Below are 20,441 nucleotides of genomic sequence, written 5' to 3'. Positions count from 1 at the left end.
TTAAGGGCATCCCGAGCGGTTTTTCGTTTATTACGCCGCCGTTACCCCGAGTTGTGCCGCCGCGCTCCAGCTGTTGCATTTCGTGTAGGGCTACTGACAGAGTGCGGTTTCCAGGTGGCACGATGGCCTCGACTGGAATAAACGCACACACCAAAGATTGAGTAAGCTTGAAAATATTTTATTTGCATTTTACAAGTACAACAAAAAGCACACGTCTACGGATCCACACAAACGCGGTTACATAGTCAAGAACATAGTCAAGAAATGGCTCATTAATAAGGGTAGCACAGACGCACAAGAAAGACCTAAGCTACAAAACGTACAGTCGGCTGCTAAACATAACTTCCCTGTCACCGCGTGTCACTTTTATACAGCATCTTTAGAGCACTACCAGGCCGGGTAATTTGGCGAAAAGAACGCAACAGCTTACGGCCGTCAGCTGCCTCTTCCTTACGGGTGTCATAATTATCCTAATCTCCGCATCAACGTCGTGCAAGTCCGCATACAGGTATCTTTATCTGAACCACATGTGCCAGCTTAATACATGTGTAGTGAAATTATGATAACCACTGCGTCTTATCAAACGTATTGGTTTTGCAAATGCGCATTACAGCTGACGGAACGACATACTGTAAGTGAAGCACAAGAGAACAAGGACAAAAGGAGGATGCAACACTTGAAGAAGAAGTGAAGAATTAGTAGGCGTACAGCAAACAAGCGATGACGGAGAACACACAATGATGCATCGGGTGTTCTGTGACATCGGTTTGCGTACTTACGGTGTTATGGAGATCAACGGCATAAAAACGTACCTTCAAGCGTATTCCGTCAACCTCCGCCGCATTCATTATGATAATCAACGCCTAAACAAAATGAGGCACTATTTTTTGCCAAGAGTAGACCTCTTTACAGCAAGTCTGTGTAATGACTCGCAGACGAAACCAGCATGCTTTCGAAAATGTTTTACCGCCGTAGTATTCGAACGCCAACGGCCAGGAAACACATCGATACCAATAGGCTGTCGGCTGTCGGTGGTTAATCAAGTACAAAAACCTTGACGCTATGACTAAAAAGCAGCTTCAACAATAAAATTAAAAAAAAAATCAACTGCCTATTTGCCTGAGGTAAAAAAACATGCTTAGACACCTCGATTGTTCATGTCAATGGTTTGTGTAAATTAAAAAAATCAGCATGTTCAGCGCCCCTAGCAGAGAAAGCACCAATTAAAGTATTCGACCAAATTACAGTAGCTCCACTTGCGCGCTTACGCTGAAACGCGCCTCGATTGATTTTTCGCCCTCTGTGGCCATTTGTTGAACTTGAGAGTGTGCGGGGCCTGGTGTTTCCTCTCCACAGGGAGCGGGCGAAGAGAAGTGCATCAAACCACTTTGCACTGCGTATTACTGGCGACATCTAGCGTAGATTCCTCTGAACCGTTCTGAAGGGCCTGTTCGTTGCGCCGACAGATGGCGGCGTTCTTCTTTAGATGACGGCGCAAATAGACTAACAATGGTAGAGAGGAGAAACAAGAGAAAAAACAAGAAAAAGTTGGAGGCAAGAACCAAAACTGGCTTCACTCGGACGTTTCTTCCTTGAGCAGCCATTATCGTATTCTGAAAAGAGTACCCCAAGGAGAAAAAGAGAGGTTCTTTAATGAAAACTAGAGGCTCGCCTGGCAGCACGTACGAAGGACTGTTCCGAAGCAGCGTTACCGGAAAGAAAGAAAAGAAAATTAAGGAGTCATTTATTATTATTATTATTATTATTATTATTATTATTATTATTATTATTATTATTATTATTAAACGTGCGCATAGGGAACGTTAGAATCATGAGTACTGCTAGATCCTCCTTTCGCTTATCTGTATACACGAGGTATAACAAACGTATGCTCTTTCAGAAAAAGAACCACAATAAAATATATATAACGATCAGAACGCGTTTGTGCGTATACGCCTCGCAACTCAGTTAAAATCAGCCCCTAATACAAAACAATATGTGTCGTTTAAAAGGCACAGTCCACAGAAAGTGAGAACAAACCATTGCAAAGTACAACATGAATATTCTAAATTTAGGCACGCATTCGCTTGCAGGATTGTCTGTGTCGCAGTCACAGCTGGCCTGTATTTCAGCGAGTGTTTCCATCCTTCTTGTAATCCGCTTCCTTTTGCCAGAGCGGCGCCGTTCTCTTTAGGGGTTTTCAATGTACCAGCATTTGTCTGGGACCCCGAAGATCGTCTGTTACTCTTCACCACCCTGCGACGCTCATGCGGAGTGTCTGCATCGTCTAACGCATTTGAATCCGAAAATCGCCTCCGGTCATCCGATTCGCTGTAGACGCAGTATGATTACGTGTGAGCCGAGCTGAGCCAAGCAGATTATGCAGTGCAGTCTCAATAACGCGAAGATTTCACGAGCTCGAAAAATATTCCTATAATCCGATTAACGTATGATCCGTTGCAAACTCCCACGAATGCATAAAAAAATGAAGGTTACTAGTGTTTATTAATACAGAGTATATTTTCGATTGCAGAGGACATGACAGGTGGTTTTCTGGTGCTCATTAATGCGATTGCCATTCCTAGGGTGATTCACGCACTTTTTGGGGCCTGCCTGCCTGCCTGTCTGTCTGTCTGTAACCATTTCTACGCTGACTTGGGTCACTTGGGAGTCCACGGTCTAGTGGTTACACCATCGGGCTGCTGTCATGAGGGAACCTGGTTCGAAGCCAATCGTTGGGCCAACCTTGGTCACGGGCATGTGACACTGCGCATGCGCCGCACATAAGTTAACCCGTTTCACTCCAATGTGTGTTACTGGTTATGTGCCGCTGCTTGTGTGCTGCTCTTAAATGAACCTCTTTAACACCAACTTGGGTCACTAAGTTGTGTCTCTTGGTTTACGCTGCTCTTCAGTGAACTATTCTACATCGACTTGGGTTACTAGCTATGTGTAACTGAATATGTGTTGCTCCTCAATGAATCTCTTTCACGCCAACTTCGGTGTCTGCGTATGAGCCACTGTGTATGCGCCACTCCCCAATGGGCCATGAATGTCCACTGGATATCCAGCGGACAACAATTAGTGGACATTTGGATGTCCTGCGGACATCCGCACATATCCTCCGGATGTACTATGGACATCCGTTGGAGCTTAAGGCGCAACCAAGGTGGCCATCCAGCGTGTGTCCCATGGACGTCAAAGCCGGATATGTGGATGTCCCAGGGACATTTACAGCAGGCTATTTGCTCTTTCAGGATGTCCAAGGGACATCCGTTGGATACATATTTTGCTAATATGGGATGTCCGAGGGATAGCGATTTTTTAAATTTGATTGGACGTACCATGCTGGCACCAGATGTGGTCTTCAACCTCTTGGGTCAGTGCCATATTCAATGTTGTTGCAGCATTTATATGCGTTTTTACTGCAATATTTATTAAATGCTACAACACACAAAGAATTAAGGCATTGATCCTGAAGGAGACCCGTCATACTGGTGCACAGCTAGGAAAAGACAATGTTACAGCTTTCATTTTTATTCACAGTAAAGCAAAAACAAGCAAAAATACAGTGGTCTTTGGTCTTGTGTTATCACAGTAGAAGAGCTTCTGCATCCAGAGAACAAGCACTGCAAAGCCTATCTCCGATGCTTAAGACAAATAGCCTGCAAGTGGATGTAGTGTCATCAGCTCTAGTGCATCAGAAGAAATCTAGAAATGTCGGGGGTGATCAGCAGATCAACTCAAATCATTACACATTTTCTAGGAAACTATACTTTAGTAAACCTAACACAAAGACAACACCAAGCACTAAAAGTATACAACTGCAAAGCACGATATGATGAGACTTGTCTCTTGCCGCCAGAAACAATAAATATGGGCCCTTTCATTCACAGAAACATAATGCCATAAATCTGTCACAGCCGTTATTCTCGTCAAGCACAATATCCGTACAAATGGACATGGTTATCGTTCAACAGCTTCTACATATGCAAATAAACCTCTAAAGCAACCTTATTAAAAGATGAGTGCATGAGACACATCTAAAAACATTTAAAGACATTAAATTCCAACATAAACACAACGAGCTCTGTTGCATCAACCCAGTTACAAAGTGAGTGCATAAAATATAAATAAAAGTTCAGTTTTATGATGTCAAATTAAAAACTGCCAAGAAAAACAAGCATAGCCGGGACATGTGGACCAAGCCCATCATTAGCTTGCAGATTCTGACTAGATTTCCTTAAATGTATATACTCCAAAGCACGATATGATGAGAGACTTGTCTCTTGCCACCAGAAACAATACATAAGGGCACTTTCCTTCAAAGAAACATAATGCCATCAATCTGTCACAGCCCTTATTCTCACCAAGCACAACAATATCCGTACAAATGGAAATGGCTTCTACATATCAAAATAGACCACTAAGGTAACTAAACTATGAGCGCATGAGACATACATCTAAAAACATTTAAAGACATTAAATTCCAGCACAAAGACCAGAGGCTCTACTCTGTCAACCCTACTAAAAAGTGAGGGCATAAAACATCTAAAAGTTCAGTTTTATGACATTAAATTAAGAAACACCAAGAAAACCAAGCATAGCTGGGACATGTGGGCCAAGCACACCATTAGCTTACAGATTCTGACTAGATTGCATTAAACATATACATAATTGCACACAGGCCACCTTGTTTCAGCATAACAAATAAAGATAACTACACACTACCTCAAAAAAAAAATGCAGCCACTGACACTCAAGATGGGAAATACTGCATTATATAGTAAGAGAAGTTGAATAAAGAAATTTAACATTACTATTGGTAAGAATAAAAATGTATCACATCATTTGCAACAGAGAACAAGTCATGTAAGAGCTGTTGAGCTTACTATGAGTAAAGTGCTTTAGTTATCACAATACAGCCACTAATTACACTTAGTGAGTGACTGTAGTATCCTAAGCTCTGCAAAGCAGTTGAGGGCTATATTAGCATATTACAATACAGCTGCAGCAGGAGAATTTAACTTATAGAACTATTTTCACAATATCTAAACATTGAATCCAGTTAACAGTGCAAACAAAAAACCACGTACTTCACTATGTGCACAACTGCAGAACAATGCAAAACAAAGTTCTGTCAGTAGGTTCAAAAAAAAAAAAAAAATGTGACCTTTTCGAGTATGAAATTACTTGCTTAGAAATACAGAACTCTGCATTCAAGAGTTTGGTAGCAAAACTTATAACACAGATACTGCCTCAAAGTGCTAGAAACTGTTACAAATGGTAAACATACATGCAAGAGCAACAATATTTAGCTTAAATTCCTATTTAAAAATTTGCACTTATTGGTTCCCCATCCTTGCTCAAATTAGGCAAAAAGAGCATTTTATGGTCTGGATCATTCAATTTAATACATGGTTAGTTAACTGGCTTTTAAGTAAACAAAATGTAAGGTTGCCTTCGTTTCCAGGAATGCAAGCTGCTTCCAAAGTGGCACTAGCATAAGCTTGTGTTGCTGCCTGAAGGCAGGTACAGAAAGCAGCAATGGAAGGAGAGTTACCGTGTGTTCCAGAGGAGTGGGCAATACGTAGAAACTAGACCTGTACAGCTTTTACAGCTGACTAGACATTTTCACCTATCTCGTATGACGGCAACAGTCTCCGAAGCACTTGGTGACAATGCAACAGAAACTGCACATGACTTTGAGGATCACAATAGCAGTGGATAACACACATACATTATACTGTGGACACAAGTCAAAAGTCAAACTTGCAATGTCCTTTAGTTCAGCTGTATCTTTAAAAAAATTGTTCATCAAATAAAAAGAAACACTATGTTGCCCATAACCTCAAACGCCTAAAGTGGATGCTACCTGCAAAACATGAATTGTGGCAGCACCCTTCACATTTTTTAAAGGAAAGGTATTATACTGAAGTGTGGAGGTGGCACATCGGTTGAGAAATACCACCATGAAGTTGTGGTTGAGCTGGTTGCCAACAGTGCATGGTCCTTGTCTTTGCCATTGGCTATCTGCTGCCATCAATTTCCACAGAATGACCAGGGAATCGGAAGCCTTGGACCCTCTGCCGTGATGACAGTTTCAGTCAGTATCTGAAACAGCAAACATGCCATGACAAAGACGATTGTCAGAAGCTACTTGTGAAATGGGATTGTTATAGGCGTCTACTGTGCAACATCTCATTATCATGGTTTCAGTCGGCTGCAAAATGGGAACATACATTTTACACGACTAAGAACAAGGGCAGCAACAGAGGGTAAAACAAGTAAGGAACTTTGGGGCCTTTCTTCCGAGCCAGTTTGTGCAGTGTACAGGAGCCTGGCAGATTATACAGAGTATAAAAGTCGGTCACAAGCTCAACACAGATTTCACCATATCGACTGCTTAGAACACTTGCACATTAGGAATACTGGCACAACATACATTTTTGTGCACTGTTCAGGATTTTACATGATGCCACAATGTGAATCCCATTACCTGCTGCCTGCTCAAGTAGTCTTTGCTTTGACTTCTGAAACCTGGTGGCAAGGCGCTCGGGAGCATGCCGGAGCCACGATTTGATAGAGGCCTCAATGTCAGCAGCAGTTGCATTTGGCGCTTTGCGAGCAGCATCTGAAATTTACAAGATTCCTTAAATCTTCTCGACAATAATAGTTGTCTTGGTGAAAATACAAATTTCAAGAGTCGTACACAGTCTGCTGAACCTGCGAAAAAATTGAGAAATAAATTACTGCCTACTGAAAGTCCTTCCACACATTATAAATTTGTTATATTGAATAGAGTTGGGCATTTCAGTTGCACTTGCTTTTTCAAATGATAATGAGGCAGAACACCAGCCAAAACGGTCTAATGATTGCTTTGCATTTTTTATTTAGACTGCTATTTCAATCATCTCACACTGCCTTCCACTGAAGGGCTGCATGGTGATCTTACACTCTATTTATGCCCTTTGCTTTTTACCCAACAAACTATAATATTTTAGGTTTTTAGCTTCTGAAGCTAAGCCTGGACCTTTGGAGTGTTACCAAATTGTTCATTTTTTACCATGTAGGCTTTTTTAGTCAACATTAAAATTTAAGTACACAGTGAAATTGCAGCATCCTTGCAGTGTTGAAATATGCAACCCATAGCAATGGTGATAACTGACACTGCAAGCTTACAAAATAGATAAACAGGCAGCATTTAAAAAAAACAGACATTCGTATATGTATGTGGCAAAAATTAGAACAATGAGCATGTTTTCGTTTTTCCTGAGGAAGGCTAATTCTGCGTAAAACACAAAAGTAAGGTGTATTATAGAGCACACCTGCTATGGCTTTAGCAATCTTTAAGGCGGAGAAGCTCAGTTTTCCTTTTCGACCCATCCAGGAAAATTGTGCCGCAACCTCGTCTGTGATGCAGTATGACAAGATTCTTTTTGTTGCCCAGTAGGCATCTTTCCCGCCGAGCTGTGTCAACTCATGAACCTGTGTACAAAAGAGAAGAAATTCTTTTCAACAAAGAAACTTGTTGGATGATGTGAATGTTTTAGAATATGAAAAAGAGTATTAAGTCATAAAGCAAGTAAGCAATGAACGAAAACCCATGGCATTCTTGATATTGCAAAAGTTCAGTGTTTCAACATCTTGAATATTCTATGAGTTCGATGAACTGAAACAAGAAAACAATGAAAAAAAAAAGAAACATAGCTTACCAGGATCTTCAATTTTCCAGCATCGAGCTTGTCGTCAAACTCTTGTAGTTCTTCAAGACTGCTTAGTGGCTGGCTTAAGAGATCTGCGCATTCGGTGACTGAAGAAGTAGGTAGCATATCACACAACTTGTTCAGGGTGTCTGCTTGTTGTTCTAGCATGAAGCGAAGCGTGTTGAGCAGTCGTAGTACATGCCGCTGGAAGTCTGAAAAATATAGTAAACAAACGCTATTAAAACTTAGTATGATTCAAGAACATTTTAAGCAAACCATTTTACTGAAAACTGCATTCATATCTTTCAAAAGGTGCGTACTCTTCTCTACACAACAATGATGAGGTGTGTTTTGTGGCCGTTCTTGCTCTATCTGTTCACCTGAAAAGCACAATTTCAATTCATTAGTAGTTTGGGGTAAATGGTTAATGATTTATTTAACTTTGACCTTCCTTATCTGGCACATACCTGCATCAGCAGAGTGGTTATCAGACATGCCTTGTGGCGAGTTTGTCTCTGACAACTGGGTCCCTGCAGTGTGAAAGAAGAGAGCAGTGAGCCACAAGAGCCGCTCCACTAGTTGGAAACTCTGATATGCAACAGATAGTGACAAAGAGCCCAGCAGAGCAAAGAAAATTACTAATAGCAAAGGTTTACCAGTTCAATTATAAAATTGAATTATAGAGGTTAACATATTTTGCTTCATCTTACTTCTACAATGCTGGAGAATTCATCTATGCATGGCTCTTAAGAAACTTTACAGCTATCTGTGGTTCTAACCTATAGGTTAGAATCACAGAAAGTTAAATTTGTTACACACAAAAAATAATAAATATGCACATAAATCTTAATTTTGTAATGAGGCAGCTGTATATGTGTGAGAATACCTGGTGTGCCTTTGTCTCCCTGGCCAAATGTGGGCACACTTGTTGCTTCATTCGAGGTTATTCCTAGAAAGCAACACATGTAGTTCATTATGTAATGATTCCTATTAGCATTAATCACAGCCATACACTGGCCGTGGAGCACAGTATACTCCTATATAAAACAAACTTACAAGAGCTCCAGTATTTATACTGAACTTCAAAGTTACAATTCCGCAGTTCAGTGTTGCAGGATGAATTTCCTTTGCAGCAATCTGTTACAATTGCATGAATGTCACAATTCTATTCATGCTATACTCCATGATAAACATTTCTGGTTGGTGAATAAATGCCAGAGGGGCAACTAGCAAAGTTTCGGTGTATATGCAAAGGTAAATACCTTGTTCACACTTGTTGAAAACATATGCTGACTAGACATTCAATGTGAAATTATGAGGAGGCATTCCAAGCTTTGCTTCTATTTTACTATGAAGTTGCCAGTGAACTGCTGAAACACAGGGGAAAAGCGAAACAGACGAAGCACTTCGTCCCATCTCGTCCTTGTGTGTTTCAACCGTGCGCTGCCACCTTCGTTATGGATTGTTACCAACATGCCCACTCGCCCGTCATCTTAATTTTACTTTTTGGAAATGTGCTTTGTAAATTTAAAAATCCTATTGATAATGGCACATGAGCATTGTTAAGAACAGGCTAGCTACGAATGCAGCTACCAGCCTGCATTTCTCTTCGAACGAGCAGTTCTTCATGGCTGGTATGCAAATATTCAATGCAGATGAAAGAAAAGAGGTGGTACATTGTAACATCGGAGGGTTGAGAAAAAATTGGCCTCATGCACCAACTGACTGCTTGCAAGACTAAAGCTACGTCCTTAATGCAATGCAAATCACAGCTGCATCTTGAAAAGTAATGGCAAATACATTTTACACTACCAGATGGAAAATTATTTGGAATGGCTGGCAGTCTTGGCTGGCTTGTGGCAGTTTCTCCCTCCTCTTCTTCACTGTCAGAGTTGCTCCATGCTGCTGGTGGCCGTCTACGCCTCTTCAATGGGGGCATTTCAGTTTCACTGGCCAGGTCTGAATGGAACTGACTGTCATTTAGCTTTTTCCGGGCATGTTCATAGGTATCTGAAAAAGTGCAAAATGTGATCAATATAATCACCCCTGGCTTAAGACCTAAGGTGACTGAAATGCGCTTACCGAACAAACCTTTCACAGCAATTTCATACTGCTTCCACCATGACTGTGGTGGATGCTGCTTCCGTGCCATTTTCCCAGCCTTCTCCACTTTTACATTATGCGGCCAGACGCACATGCTCCCGGTGACCCAAGTAGTTGGCACAATTTCAACCTCTTTAGAGGCAGTGAACTCCACAATAGCATAGCTCATCTGGAAAAGAATTCTGAATTGTAGTGCCAGCATTGCACAAAACAGCACTTCCTAATTTTTTGTCAAGGAAGCATTTCAACTTTGCAAACAGTACAAATTTTCTTTACTATAAGCACATTGTTGCTTCAAATAAGAATAGTACCATGGAAACTATGTATATAACTTACCATTACATGCTCAATCATGATCAGGCTTTCACGATTACACAATAGCAGAGAGCTAATCAAGAGTTAAGTTGAACATAGAATACACTGACCTGGTCTCGGAGATGCATGTTTCAAAATAATTTTTCATGCTTTCTCAAGCTATAGCTCTCAGTGTTTGGCCAGAAAAGCCAGAACTCTACCTATACGGCGAAAACATAGTCATGTTGGCTGTTCAAAAATAAATTTTGCACCAAAATGCCTTCATCGCCACATCATAAAACCTCAAATCAGAACATCGTTGACAAGCCATAGGAAATGCATTTGCAAGTGAAGCCAGACCTTTAGAATCAGGATAGATTAAAAGTTTACATGGCAACAGTAGAAAACAAGCTCCGCGCTTCCTTCAAAGTTCAAGTAATATAGCTGTGGTAAATACCAAAATAAGATGCTACATAGGGAGGCCACAGCAGTTTTTATAGAACTGTTGTCAATGGTCCTGCTAAAATGCTTCAAAGGATCCCCACGTAAGATGCTTGGAAAACAATCTATACTCTCTAACATTTCTTGGGAATCGAAACAAGCAGCTATGAGCCAACAAAGGAAATACACATACTTTACAACAGCTGCAGATGCCCAAATTCCTCACTATTGTGGCACTGTCTAGTGGCATGAAGAATTATTTTACAACAGCCAGAAAAAAAATTCCAGTCAGGCCTCTCATTCGCCACCACACTCATACAAGAGCTTGTGTGAAGGCAGATAAGAGTGTTCAGGGAAAAGTCAGCACCAGAGCAAGTTCCTCACTGCTACAAGGAAAAAGCACAGAACACGACACTAAAATGAGCTAATCTTGGAACACATACTAAACGGTATGCAACTCTGGCATTACTACAAACTGCTTCTTCCATGGGAGCTTGACCATTTTTCGCACATTGCTCACAGACCACACTTTGAGGTCTGAAAGACCTGAAACAATATAAATATCAAGTCTTGAAGATTCAAATGGGTGTGCATAGAAATCTTCTTTATGCAAAAATTCTTGACCAATGATGCAAATCTCTTCTGTACCCCTCATGGAAGCAATGTTTCTTGCAATAATAATATGTTCACCCTGCATGTAGCAGTTGTCCGGCTCTTCTGTGCTCAGCACAAAATTTTGATACTTCAGAGTTTTGAAGCACGGAAGACAGCATGTGGGAAGGAGTGGACCATTTTCACAAGGTTGTCTGGGAGTAAGATCATATCGCCTGCAAGGCACTTCAGAAGCAGCTGAATTTGCCTCTGCCATTCTATTTGCAAGTTGTTGTAATGGTTTCCCATGTTTGCGAAGGTGCCTCTTTAATTGCTTCATATTGTTTTCAAAGGGAAACGCACTGAAGCAGTCCAATGCACCATGGCGTTTGACGTCATCAGACAAGTGTGACAGGCAATGGACATTGAACGACATGTGCTCTTTTCCATACAAATGGGCAAAACTGGCAACAAAATGTTTCAGAAGTGCCCCGGCATAGTCAGCATGATGACTGCACAACTGCTTGTTAACCAAAATTGACAGCGAGGCATGGAGAAGCAAGAAATGTTTATAAATGTCATCTGCGAGAATGCCGTTGAGAAGAAGAGGCCCTGTGTAGAGCAGAAGAAGCCTAAATTCAACAGCCTTCCACCTATCTAACTCATCGACACCCCTAGGCTTACGTGGAAATTCGTGCGGGATGTAGAGACGCAAGGCTGTGCTTTGCTCATTGAAAGTATGACGTTGAAGTGGTCCCAGTCGAACATTTAAAGGACCTGAAAGCCACAGGGAAAAAAGCTTTTTCACAACACCTAACAGAACAACATGCATATAGTCGAGAGGAACATCACACACAGTGTCAAGAGGCAACTCAACAAGAATTGACGTTCCTCTGTGATGCTCGGAGTCGTGCTGCTGCCTGAAGCTAGCATCTGTGCGGAGGGGACAGTCTGAATCGGGGAACACAACCTTGCCTCCAATGTATGCACCCTCAATGCAGCACTTGGGACAGCCACTGTAGCCACTGTGGCCTTTGGTCATCATTACGAAAGACCGTGCTGGCGCATCACAAACAAGAGCCTTCAGACAAACCTCGATTGGCTTGCCATTGACAACAAGCCCATTTGCCAGCAAATACTGCAACTCATCAACGAAAGCTCTCAAAAAATTATTGGATGAATGCGGCTTTGAAGGTCCCGCATAAGCCCCAATAACAAATGGCCCAAAGCCCTCACCACAGTTACTAACTCTACATTGTATAGGCCAAAGTTGCATTCTTGAGCTTTTTGCAAGGGGCAGACCATCTACATTGACAATGAGTGAAACAATACTAGGAGGGTCTTTCACGAATTTCAACGAATGTTTAAGCCCGGCAGCGAGACCAAAATGACAATATTCGCCTGGAGACAGGGCCACCACGGGGTACTCGGTGTTTTCTAGTCGCGGCGTTTTGAGGAGTGCACGCGCGTCATCAGGGAGGTCAAGTTCGGAAAAGATGCTGTAACATTTATGCAGCTTCAATAGCTGGTTTAATGCTTTTCGCTTGATGTTATTCTCAACTGCCCATTGACGCAGTGCCTCTCGAAAGCTTTCTTTTTGCGGTGCTACTTCATCTGATGAAACAATGGGCACAGAAGAAAAATGCAAGTTTTGAGATGAGGCTCCAGGCAAATCATCTGAATCACCTGACGAACTATTTGACGATTGTGTGGAATCGGCATCACTACTCGCAAAATGTGCGATTTCATGCGAGGCACTAGTAGAATCACTATGCACAGCTAAGTCATCATGTTTTGCAACTGCCAAACGTTGTGGCTCTTCTCGACATGGCTGGGTGACGGGGGCCGCACACGCATTGTCTCCCAAACACTCCGGCAAAGCGCACAAAGGATCAATTAGCAGATGTGTCCTCCGTGCTTCCCGCGATGCCTTCTCCGTAACGAGCTTTTTGCGAGGCCTCTGCATGTTTGTAGAAATCCTAACAAAATTTGATAGTCACAACTGTCACCTGGCTTCTAGCGACTACAAGCAAGAAAGCACTGGTTGCATACAAGCGATCACAGCCTTGACAAGCGCGCGGTCCCGCTCACCTTGGTCGCGTAATCCTCAGACAAGGAGCTCGTCCACGGCCGCAAGTCGGACACGGGATCTCCAGTCGTGAAGAACCTCTACCGGGCGCGAAGCCAGGTTCGCAGTTCTAGAAGAGGAAGTTCTTGAAAAGCCCGCGAAAGCACACAAAAGAAATGGCGGCCGTCCCCTACAGCGTATCCCGCGCAGAGTGGCTGGTGGCAGTGATGATGATAGACGCAATTTTAGTTTTAAAACGACATAAACGTGAGCTCAATAAAAATGTGTAATAACTCCACTGTATATAATTTAAAGGTTAGAAAATGCGGTAACAACAAATTTACTAGCAGCTGAAATGAAAAACAGGGGTGACTAAACAGTAGCGGCCCACGTTTATGGATGGCGGTGGCAGTTATAACAGTTGGCAACTATGATAAAGTAATGGCGGGCGCAGCAACAAATTGTAAACACGCAAGTGTACTGGTATGCACTGTTTAAGAAATGCGTTGATAGTCAGATTTTTTTAAATTATTCATTGCACGTTACGTACTAATAATAAAAAGTTGCTGGCTAAACCGTCACGTAATGCTTATTGCGCTGACGACATGCGGCCTCTTGCCAGTTCGATTGAAATATTTGGAAGTATTATTTCATGCGCAGTTCCCCAAAAAATAATGTACGTATGCAGTTCTCAGGGTTTGAAACGTGACATTCGCACGGCATGGCATCCGGCACCTTTTTCTTAGCCACTGGTGAGCATTGGGGGATCATTGGGATGCTGAATGCAGTTACATTGCAACACAAAGGCACGTAATACTTTTCATGTAATGCAAAAAATACATGTACGCGCTCCGTGCATCCATCGCTCAGCACCATACGTTTTCTCTAGGGCTGGGTAACGTCGAAACGAAATCCCTCTCAAAGTGTGGAATAGCAGGCTAGAGGAACTTCACCGAGTCTGACTTCTCGAGACACCTTTCTGGCATTCAAAATTCTTTTACCTAACTGGCTTAGGCTCCATCAACAGAGCGCTACCTGCGTGTCAACTTAGGGGCTAATCTGAGGCAAATAAGGGTAATAAAGCAGCAAAAATAGCACTAATGGCACACGGTTGGTCGACTCATTATTTCTGTTTCAGCCTCCGGTCATGCGTAGTCAAAAGATCTGATGGCAAGCTGCGCTAAGTTACACGACAAAATGCAGTCCGGTTCAAAAAAGTAGACCTATCAACAATTGTAGATAGGTCTACGTTTTTGAACCGGACCTTAAGGCCATACAGATATATGTTTTCAAACTTGCATGTGATAAAACGACGCACTCGGGTGGGACGGGAGGCGACGTCCTTTGGCGGTCCCTGGGTTATCCGGTTTGAAAACATCCGCTATGAATCCAGTGAGGACATCCCAGGGACGGCCGAGAAAAAGACCAAACGGACGTTCGGAAACAGCCGAACACAAACATCCGCTGGCTGTCCTACGGACGTTGCGTTTTGGACGTGGACGTTCGGCTTTAGACGGGACGTCCAACGGACATTCATGGCCCATTGGGTCTTCAACGATAAAATATATTTAAATTTATCCGGTGGTGGGCGGAGTAAAAAAACCGTCATAAATATTCATTCAATCCTGCCTGAATATGCATTCACACGCGCGCCTCGAGGGAACTTTGTTATGGAGGCGCGAGATGGCGCAGCGGGTCCAGAGCGAAGGGCTATTGGCCTCGAGCTCCACCAATGGAAAAGCTGGCGCCACCGTCGGCGTGACGTGCTAGGAGGGATCACGTGGACATAGCGGCCGCATCGGCTGCTTCGGCAGCGCCGAAGCGACCTGAAAACGAGTTTTAATTCCCTCGTACGCTGCGGTCCTCATTTAGTGCCGAAATTTTCCCGCTTCGAGTGTCTCCTTTACAACGCTTGCAAGCACTACAATAGGTAGTGGCTGCCTTTGAAGGCGCGCAACATGGTAGGCTGCTGCTCGGTGCCGCAGGGCCGGACGCACGTAAAGGAGACCAGTGTCAGCCTTATTCACACGTAGCCGCAGGACAAGAAGCAGCGTGAAGCTTGGCTCGCGAAACATAAAACCGGCAAACAGTCATCGGCTACAACTCAGGTATGCAGCAAGCACAGACGCGAGGAAGGTTTCTGCTACGGCGCCCGGTCTGCGATGTTCTGAAAACGCGCACTGAGACGCTCGCCCGAGTCTGCTGCACGACTATAATGTCATGACGGTTTGGTCTATCAACTTGTCGATGCTATAGATACTGGCAAGTTCAGTGGAGTGGAAAGGCAGCGGTAAGAAGCACATTTTAAAGAAGCATGGCATATGGTCATGTTTGTGTTATGAATTAATGCACTGGATTACAAAAAAGGAGCAGCGAGAAATTGTACGCTGAGAACACCTATAAACATACAGTGCGACGCAACTCGAAAAATAATATTGAAAAGTTAAAGAATTTAGAAGAAAAAAAAAAGATTGAATCATCACGACGGCACATCATAGTCCCTGCAGGCGTCGAAGTCTCTACAATGAAGTTATTTTTGAACAGCTCTGATAGCTCCCACGCAACAATGGTTGCTTGTATACTGTCAAATGCTCATATTCTGTGGCCTAAAGCTCATGGTACGGTGCGAGAACGCGCGCGCGGAGAAAGCGAAACAGTGCGCGGACAAGCATGCAGACGCGCAGTCGGTCGCTGCGAATCTGCGCGATCGCTGCATTGTGGCTTCTTTCTATTACGCTCCATTTAGTTATACAAACACTATAAGAACATATTTCACATAGTTTGCTCTCAGCGTTTACCTACCTTTCACGCAAGACGCCGGTTCGGGAGACTCCATCGCGGCGACCGCGCGCAGTGGCGTTCACTGTACGTATTCGGTAAAGAGATAGCGTCTGTAAACGATTGTGTGCTTTCAGTTTGCCCAAGATTATTATTTAGACAGTAAACAACTTCTCTCGTTTCGAAAGTACTTACAGAAATGTGCGGGAGAGCTCGCGCGTGGTGTTTTCAGTGAGCGCTGACAGCAAAACCTATGAGGAGCGCGCCGCGTGATCCCTCATACTACGGCAGCCAGGCGCTTCCGATAGATGGCGACTCCGTAATTCCTCGCCGCCAATATAGCATCCCCCCGGCTGCGTGTTTCTATTTCCTCCCAAGCCTAGCGCTCGATCGCTGCGCCGCCATGCGCCGCCCGCACGTACTACATCTCTAGGTACTTTTTCGCCGAAGCGCCATGGTACGCGCCCTAGATGTATTGGGTTTTGCGTCCCTGGCTGTGCCAGGGCGCGCAGTGTGCTCGGGCCAGCCCGCATTCGCAGAGTTTAGGCGGCGTAGGTAAATTTTAATTCTGAATGCTTAAGCAATTGTATGCTTACCCAAAGAGAAAACCGTCCCTTCGTCCGTCCCGTAATAAGACGGCCGCTTTCGATATAGCGCCCGCAGTAGCGAACGAGTTTGCCTTTGCGCTGCCTTCCGCTTCAACGGAAACGAAGCGGCGAAAACACAGGGCTGGCGTTGCTCTCAGTTAACGCCTCATTCTGCAACTTTCGCAGATCGCTTTGAAGTTAAGCGGACCCGCGTCTCTTCAAGACTATGTAAGCGGCAAGAACACAGCGCGCGAAGCTACGAGTTGTTGGCACTGTTTTGTGGGTATCGCAGATCGCTTTCAAGCTGCGTACCACGCGGCATTGACATAAGCCTCCGCCTGATTACGTTCATGGCTCAATAATAAAGAATTTTAGGGCGTCCAGTATTCCGTCAAGCGCGGGCGGTTTGCCAGGTGAACGGGGGCGTAAACGTCAGCAGGCCAGATTGGTGGCGCCAGCTGTTGGCGCAAAGCTCAACCACACAAACACGGAGCCAATTGCTATATTCTGCTTATCTGCTGGTGTAAATTTTGCACAGCAGCGTAATCGTGTGGACAATTATGCCACTGCCAAAAATTTGCACCGGCACCAAAGCAGAATATAGTAGCTTACTGCAATTTTAGCTCTGTGTTTGTCTGGTTGAGCTCTACGTCACCAAGGCGGCTGCATCGCGCCGGCCGCTCACGTTGCTCCCGCCCATCCTGCAATCCGCCCAAACCACCCTGGTGTCACCAATCCAATGGTGTCACGCGGATGAATAATCCGCTGAAGAGCGATAACGGCTTATAAAATGATCGGAACGGTCATCAGCGCACCTCGGGCCTCCACCTGCAGTACTTTATTTGCTTGCGTCATCAATGCTCCTTGAGCCGCCGTCGGCACTAGTTCGTGTCGCCACTGAGCTGTCGTTAGTAATGGCCTAATCAAGTTACATAACATTGGTAATGACACCGGGCTGCGCGGAGGTGAGCTAGTGGCGCAATGCTTACGCATATTCTAACTCCCAGAGGAGTTTCTGCGAGATTTTTTTTTGTTGTTGTTCCTGGTCGTTTAATATGCGTCGTGTATGGCGCCAGCGCACTGCTATTGTTTCTGCTGGAAGAGAGATAGTGCTGTCAATAAGGAAGCTTGAGCGCAGCGATGATGTGACTCGTGGTGCGAGAAACCCTCCATGCCCCACGATTATCCCAGCTTTTGTAGATCGAAGCGCCTCGCACACCACAACCAACTTCTTATCACATTCCTTTATCCCCTTATCCAAACTGAAAAATTTCGTCCAGTGTTGCGTCAGCGTCCGCACGCAACTCTTATTTCGAAGCAGCCTATAGGCGGCTTGTTTTGAAACACCTATTTTCTCTTAGCGACAGCTGGGTGAGCAGATTGTGCGCCCAGGCACAAGATCTCCCTAGGCCCACCAAGTACCTACAAGGATCTAGGGCGCTCGCCGTGAAGCTTTGGGGAAGAAGTACCTAGAAACGTGGTACACGCGAGCAGCGCATGGCGGCGCAGCGATCGAGCGCTGAGCTTGGGCGTAAATAGAAACACGCCGGCAATCCCGGCTTCATACACGGCTCATACATGACATTTGTCGGCGGTGGCAGTATGGTGTGTCCATACGTTGCTTTAATACTAATCGCAGTAGCGTCCACATTCATAGCGAGGTGGGTTATGCCGGACTTTTTATTTTATTTGCATGTTATTTTTCACTTTTGACGAGGAGACCCTTCTAAATAAAATCCTTACCGCTTGTTTTTTTTCCCCCTATAGGCGTTGCCAGCGCTAACTGTGCACCTTCCTTTCTTCTTTTCTTTTTAAGTAATATCGCCCGGGAATCGGGATCAAGCGTGATCGTCCCGTCAAGTTTGAACTGTGTGTATTTTATATGCCCCCTCATAGATTGTGCTTTTTATGCGCATATATTTTCCTATTGCCATGCACTATGGCTACGCTTCATTGAGAACAATCATTAATTTTAGTGTGCTCCTAATACCGTGAACCAATTACTGTTGTGCAAAACTGCATTGAGGGGCTCGAAAAAGAGCGATAAATCCCGTAATGGTTTCTGGGTTCGAGACGGGTGGAGGCGTGTGTGAGGCTATTTTCATTATTTATCGTTTAACGCTTTCAGCAGTCCATTTATGCGTTTGTATTTCTGCTTTTAAATGTTGTTATGACTACGAGGCAGAAAGCACCTGAGTAAAAGAGCCAGTGCACGCGGATGGGCGGTCTTCAGTGGTCACCTTTCTTCTGTGCAAATATTTATGCAACTAGACTCGTAGGATGCGTGGTCATTCAAGCCGGACCCCATTTCATTCTAGCGAACAGATGTTCTTGCTTTGAAACAGGCTACACTCGCGGTATTTCGTAAAATTTTAAGTTTATGGCTCCGCTGAAGTACGCCGGGTGCCTCAACGATTGCTGTCAAAATTTCAAGCTTATCATGTCATTAAAATTCCAGAATATCTTAGCTGTTTGAATGTAGTGCTTAACTGCTCTCCGTAGTTAGTAAGGGCGAGTCTTCGAAGTCTTGGTTTCCTTGAAAGCATACCGTAGGCTACGGCGAAATCTAGCCTTTTCTCGTCTTCCGCGTTCCCAATACTAGTATCACCAGATGAGAGTTTAGGTTCTTCTGGTTTATTAATTAATTAATTAATTAATTTATTTATTTATTTATTTATTTATTTGGTACCTGCTTCGGCCATTACAGGCATTATTACAAAAAGGTGGCACAACTCAAGAAAAAGAGACCAACACAAAATAACTTTTCTAAAAGATGGAAAAAAATCATCATTAGAAGTAATATTATCAATATCACGCGACAAAACGCTCCACTCTCTTATTGACCATACAAAATAAGAATAGGCAAAGGCGACACCCCTAAAAGGAATCTCGCTTATATTCAAGTCATGATCTCGTCCTTGGAAGACACCAGTTGGGGGCTTAAAATACAACACTATATCGATGCCAGTTTTAGAGTAATATGCATCAAAAATTCTAAGGATCAGAATCAGAATATTTTATCCAATCACAAAATGTGTTGAATAATTGAAGATACAGAAGGAGGTGCCAGAGTACGAAGCTGTAAGGGAACCTCCTGTAAGTTAGCGCACAAAAAGAAAGGAAGAAATTAAAAAAGAAAACTTTGAAATACAATCCAGTTCCATAAATACAAAATATATCAATGAGTTGTGCAATATTGCTCTAACATACGAAATAATAATAGCGATTACGCTGATAGAACAAGAACAATACATATAGAAAGAACAATACAACAGAAATACAAACATTATAGATTATTTACAACGATATTTAAAGAAATGAAAAGGACATACAGAACATCAGTAACGCCTAGTATGCTGCGCAATCACAACTCAGAGTTCAGTATTTGTGTGAGAAAGGAGAGAACAAAAAAAATCAAGGGCGCTATACCGTAAAGCTATTCCAAACTTTTCTAATCCAATTCTCGAATCAGCCCTCCATGACTGGTCAAAGAACTTTCGGAAGAATCCCGCTTCGCCTGTCTGTAACTCACCCGCCGTGGTTGCTCAGTGGCTATGGTGTTGGGCTGCTGAGCACGAGGTCGCGGGATCGAATCCCGGCCACGGCGGCCGCATTTCGATGGGGGCGAAATGCGAAAACACCCGTGTGCTTAGATTTAGGTGCACGTTAAAGAACCCCAGGTGGTCAAAATTTCCGGAGTCCTCCACTACGGCGTGCCTCATAATCAGAAAGTGGTTTTGGCACGTAAAACCCCAAATATTATTATTATTATTATGTCTGTAACTCGACGTCAAGAAAACTGCGAAAACACCCCATTTGATATGATATGTGCACACTGATTATGCATGATTATACCGAACGAAAGAAATATAA

The 20,441-nt window shown here is 43.6% G+C and overlaps 2 protein-coding genes across 2 annotated transcripts in view; one reads left to right on the top strand and one right to left on the bottom strand.

Annotated features, from left to right (window-relative positions):
- The window catches only part of LOC142577953 (cytochrome P450 4C1-like), a 127,413-nt gene that overhangs the window by 42,121 nt on the left and 64,851 nt on the right, over nt 1–20,441 (top strand). The gene's annotated exons all lie outside the window — the stretch shown is intronic.
- On the bottom strand, nt 5,161–13,293 carry LOC142571199 (uncharacterized). The gene is made up of 10 exons (XM_075679471.1): nt 13,227–13,293; nt 9,789–9,978; nt 9,519–9,716; nt 8,593–8,655; nt 8,174–8,236; nt 8,027–8,086; nt 7,716–7,918; nt 7,329–7,488; nt 6,500–6,634; nt 5,161–6,114 (listed from the first exon to the last, which is right to left on the bottom strand). The coding sequence occupies exons 2-10, from the start codon at nt 9,976–9,978 to the stop codon at nt 6,104–6,106; spliced, it is 1,083 nt and encodes a 360-aa protein (XP_075535586.1). The 5' UTR covers nt 13,227–13,293; the 3' UTR covers nt 5,161–6,103.

Source organism: Dermacentor variabilis, chromosome 1, assembly GCF_050947875.1.
Source record: "Dermacentor variabilis isolate Ectoservices chromosome 1, ASM5094787v1, whole genome shotgun sequence".
Taxonomy (NCBI): domain Eukaryota; kingdom Metazoa; phylum Arthropoda; class Arachnida; order Ixodida; family Ixodidae; genus Dermacentor; species Dermacentor variabilis.
Note: the sequence above shows the minus strand (reverse complement) of the source record. Positions and strands in the feature narration are given on the sequence as shown.

Excerpts from the sequence above, each read along its gene's own strand:
- LOC142571199 (XM_075679471.1), bottom strand. The coding sequence starts at position 9,978 with ATGAGCTATGCTATTGTGGAGTTCACTGCCTCTAAAGAGGTTGAAATT. Across the intron at positions 7,919-8,026 it reads TCATTGTTGTGTAGAGAAGA|ACTTCCAGCGGCATGTACTA; the intron begins GTACGCACCTTT and ends TATATTTTTCAG. Across the intron at positions 6,635-7,328 it reads GATTGCTAAAGCCATAGCAG|ATGCTGCTCGCAAAGCGCCA; the intron begins GTGTGCTCTATA and ends TGTAAATTTCAG.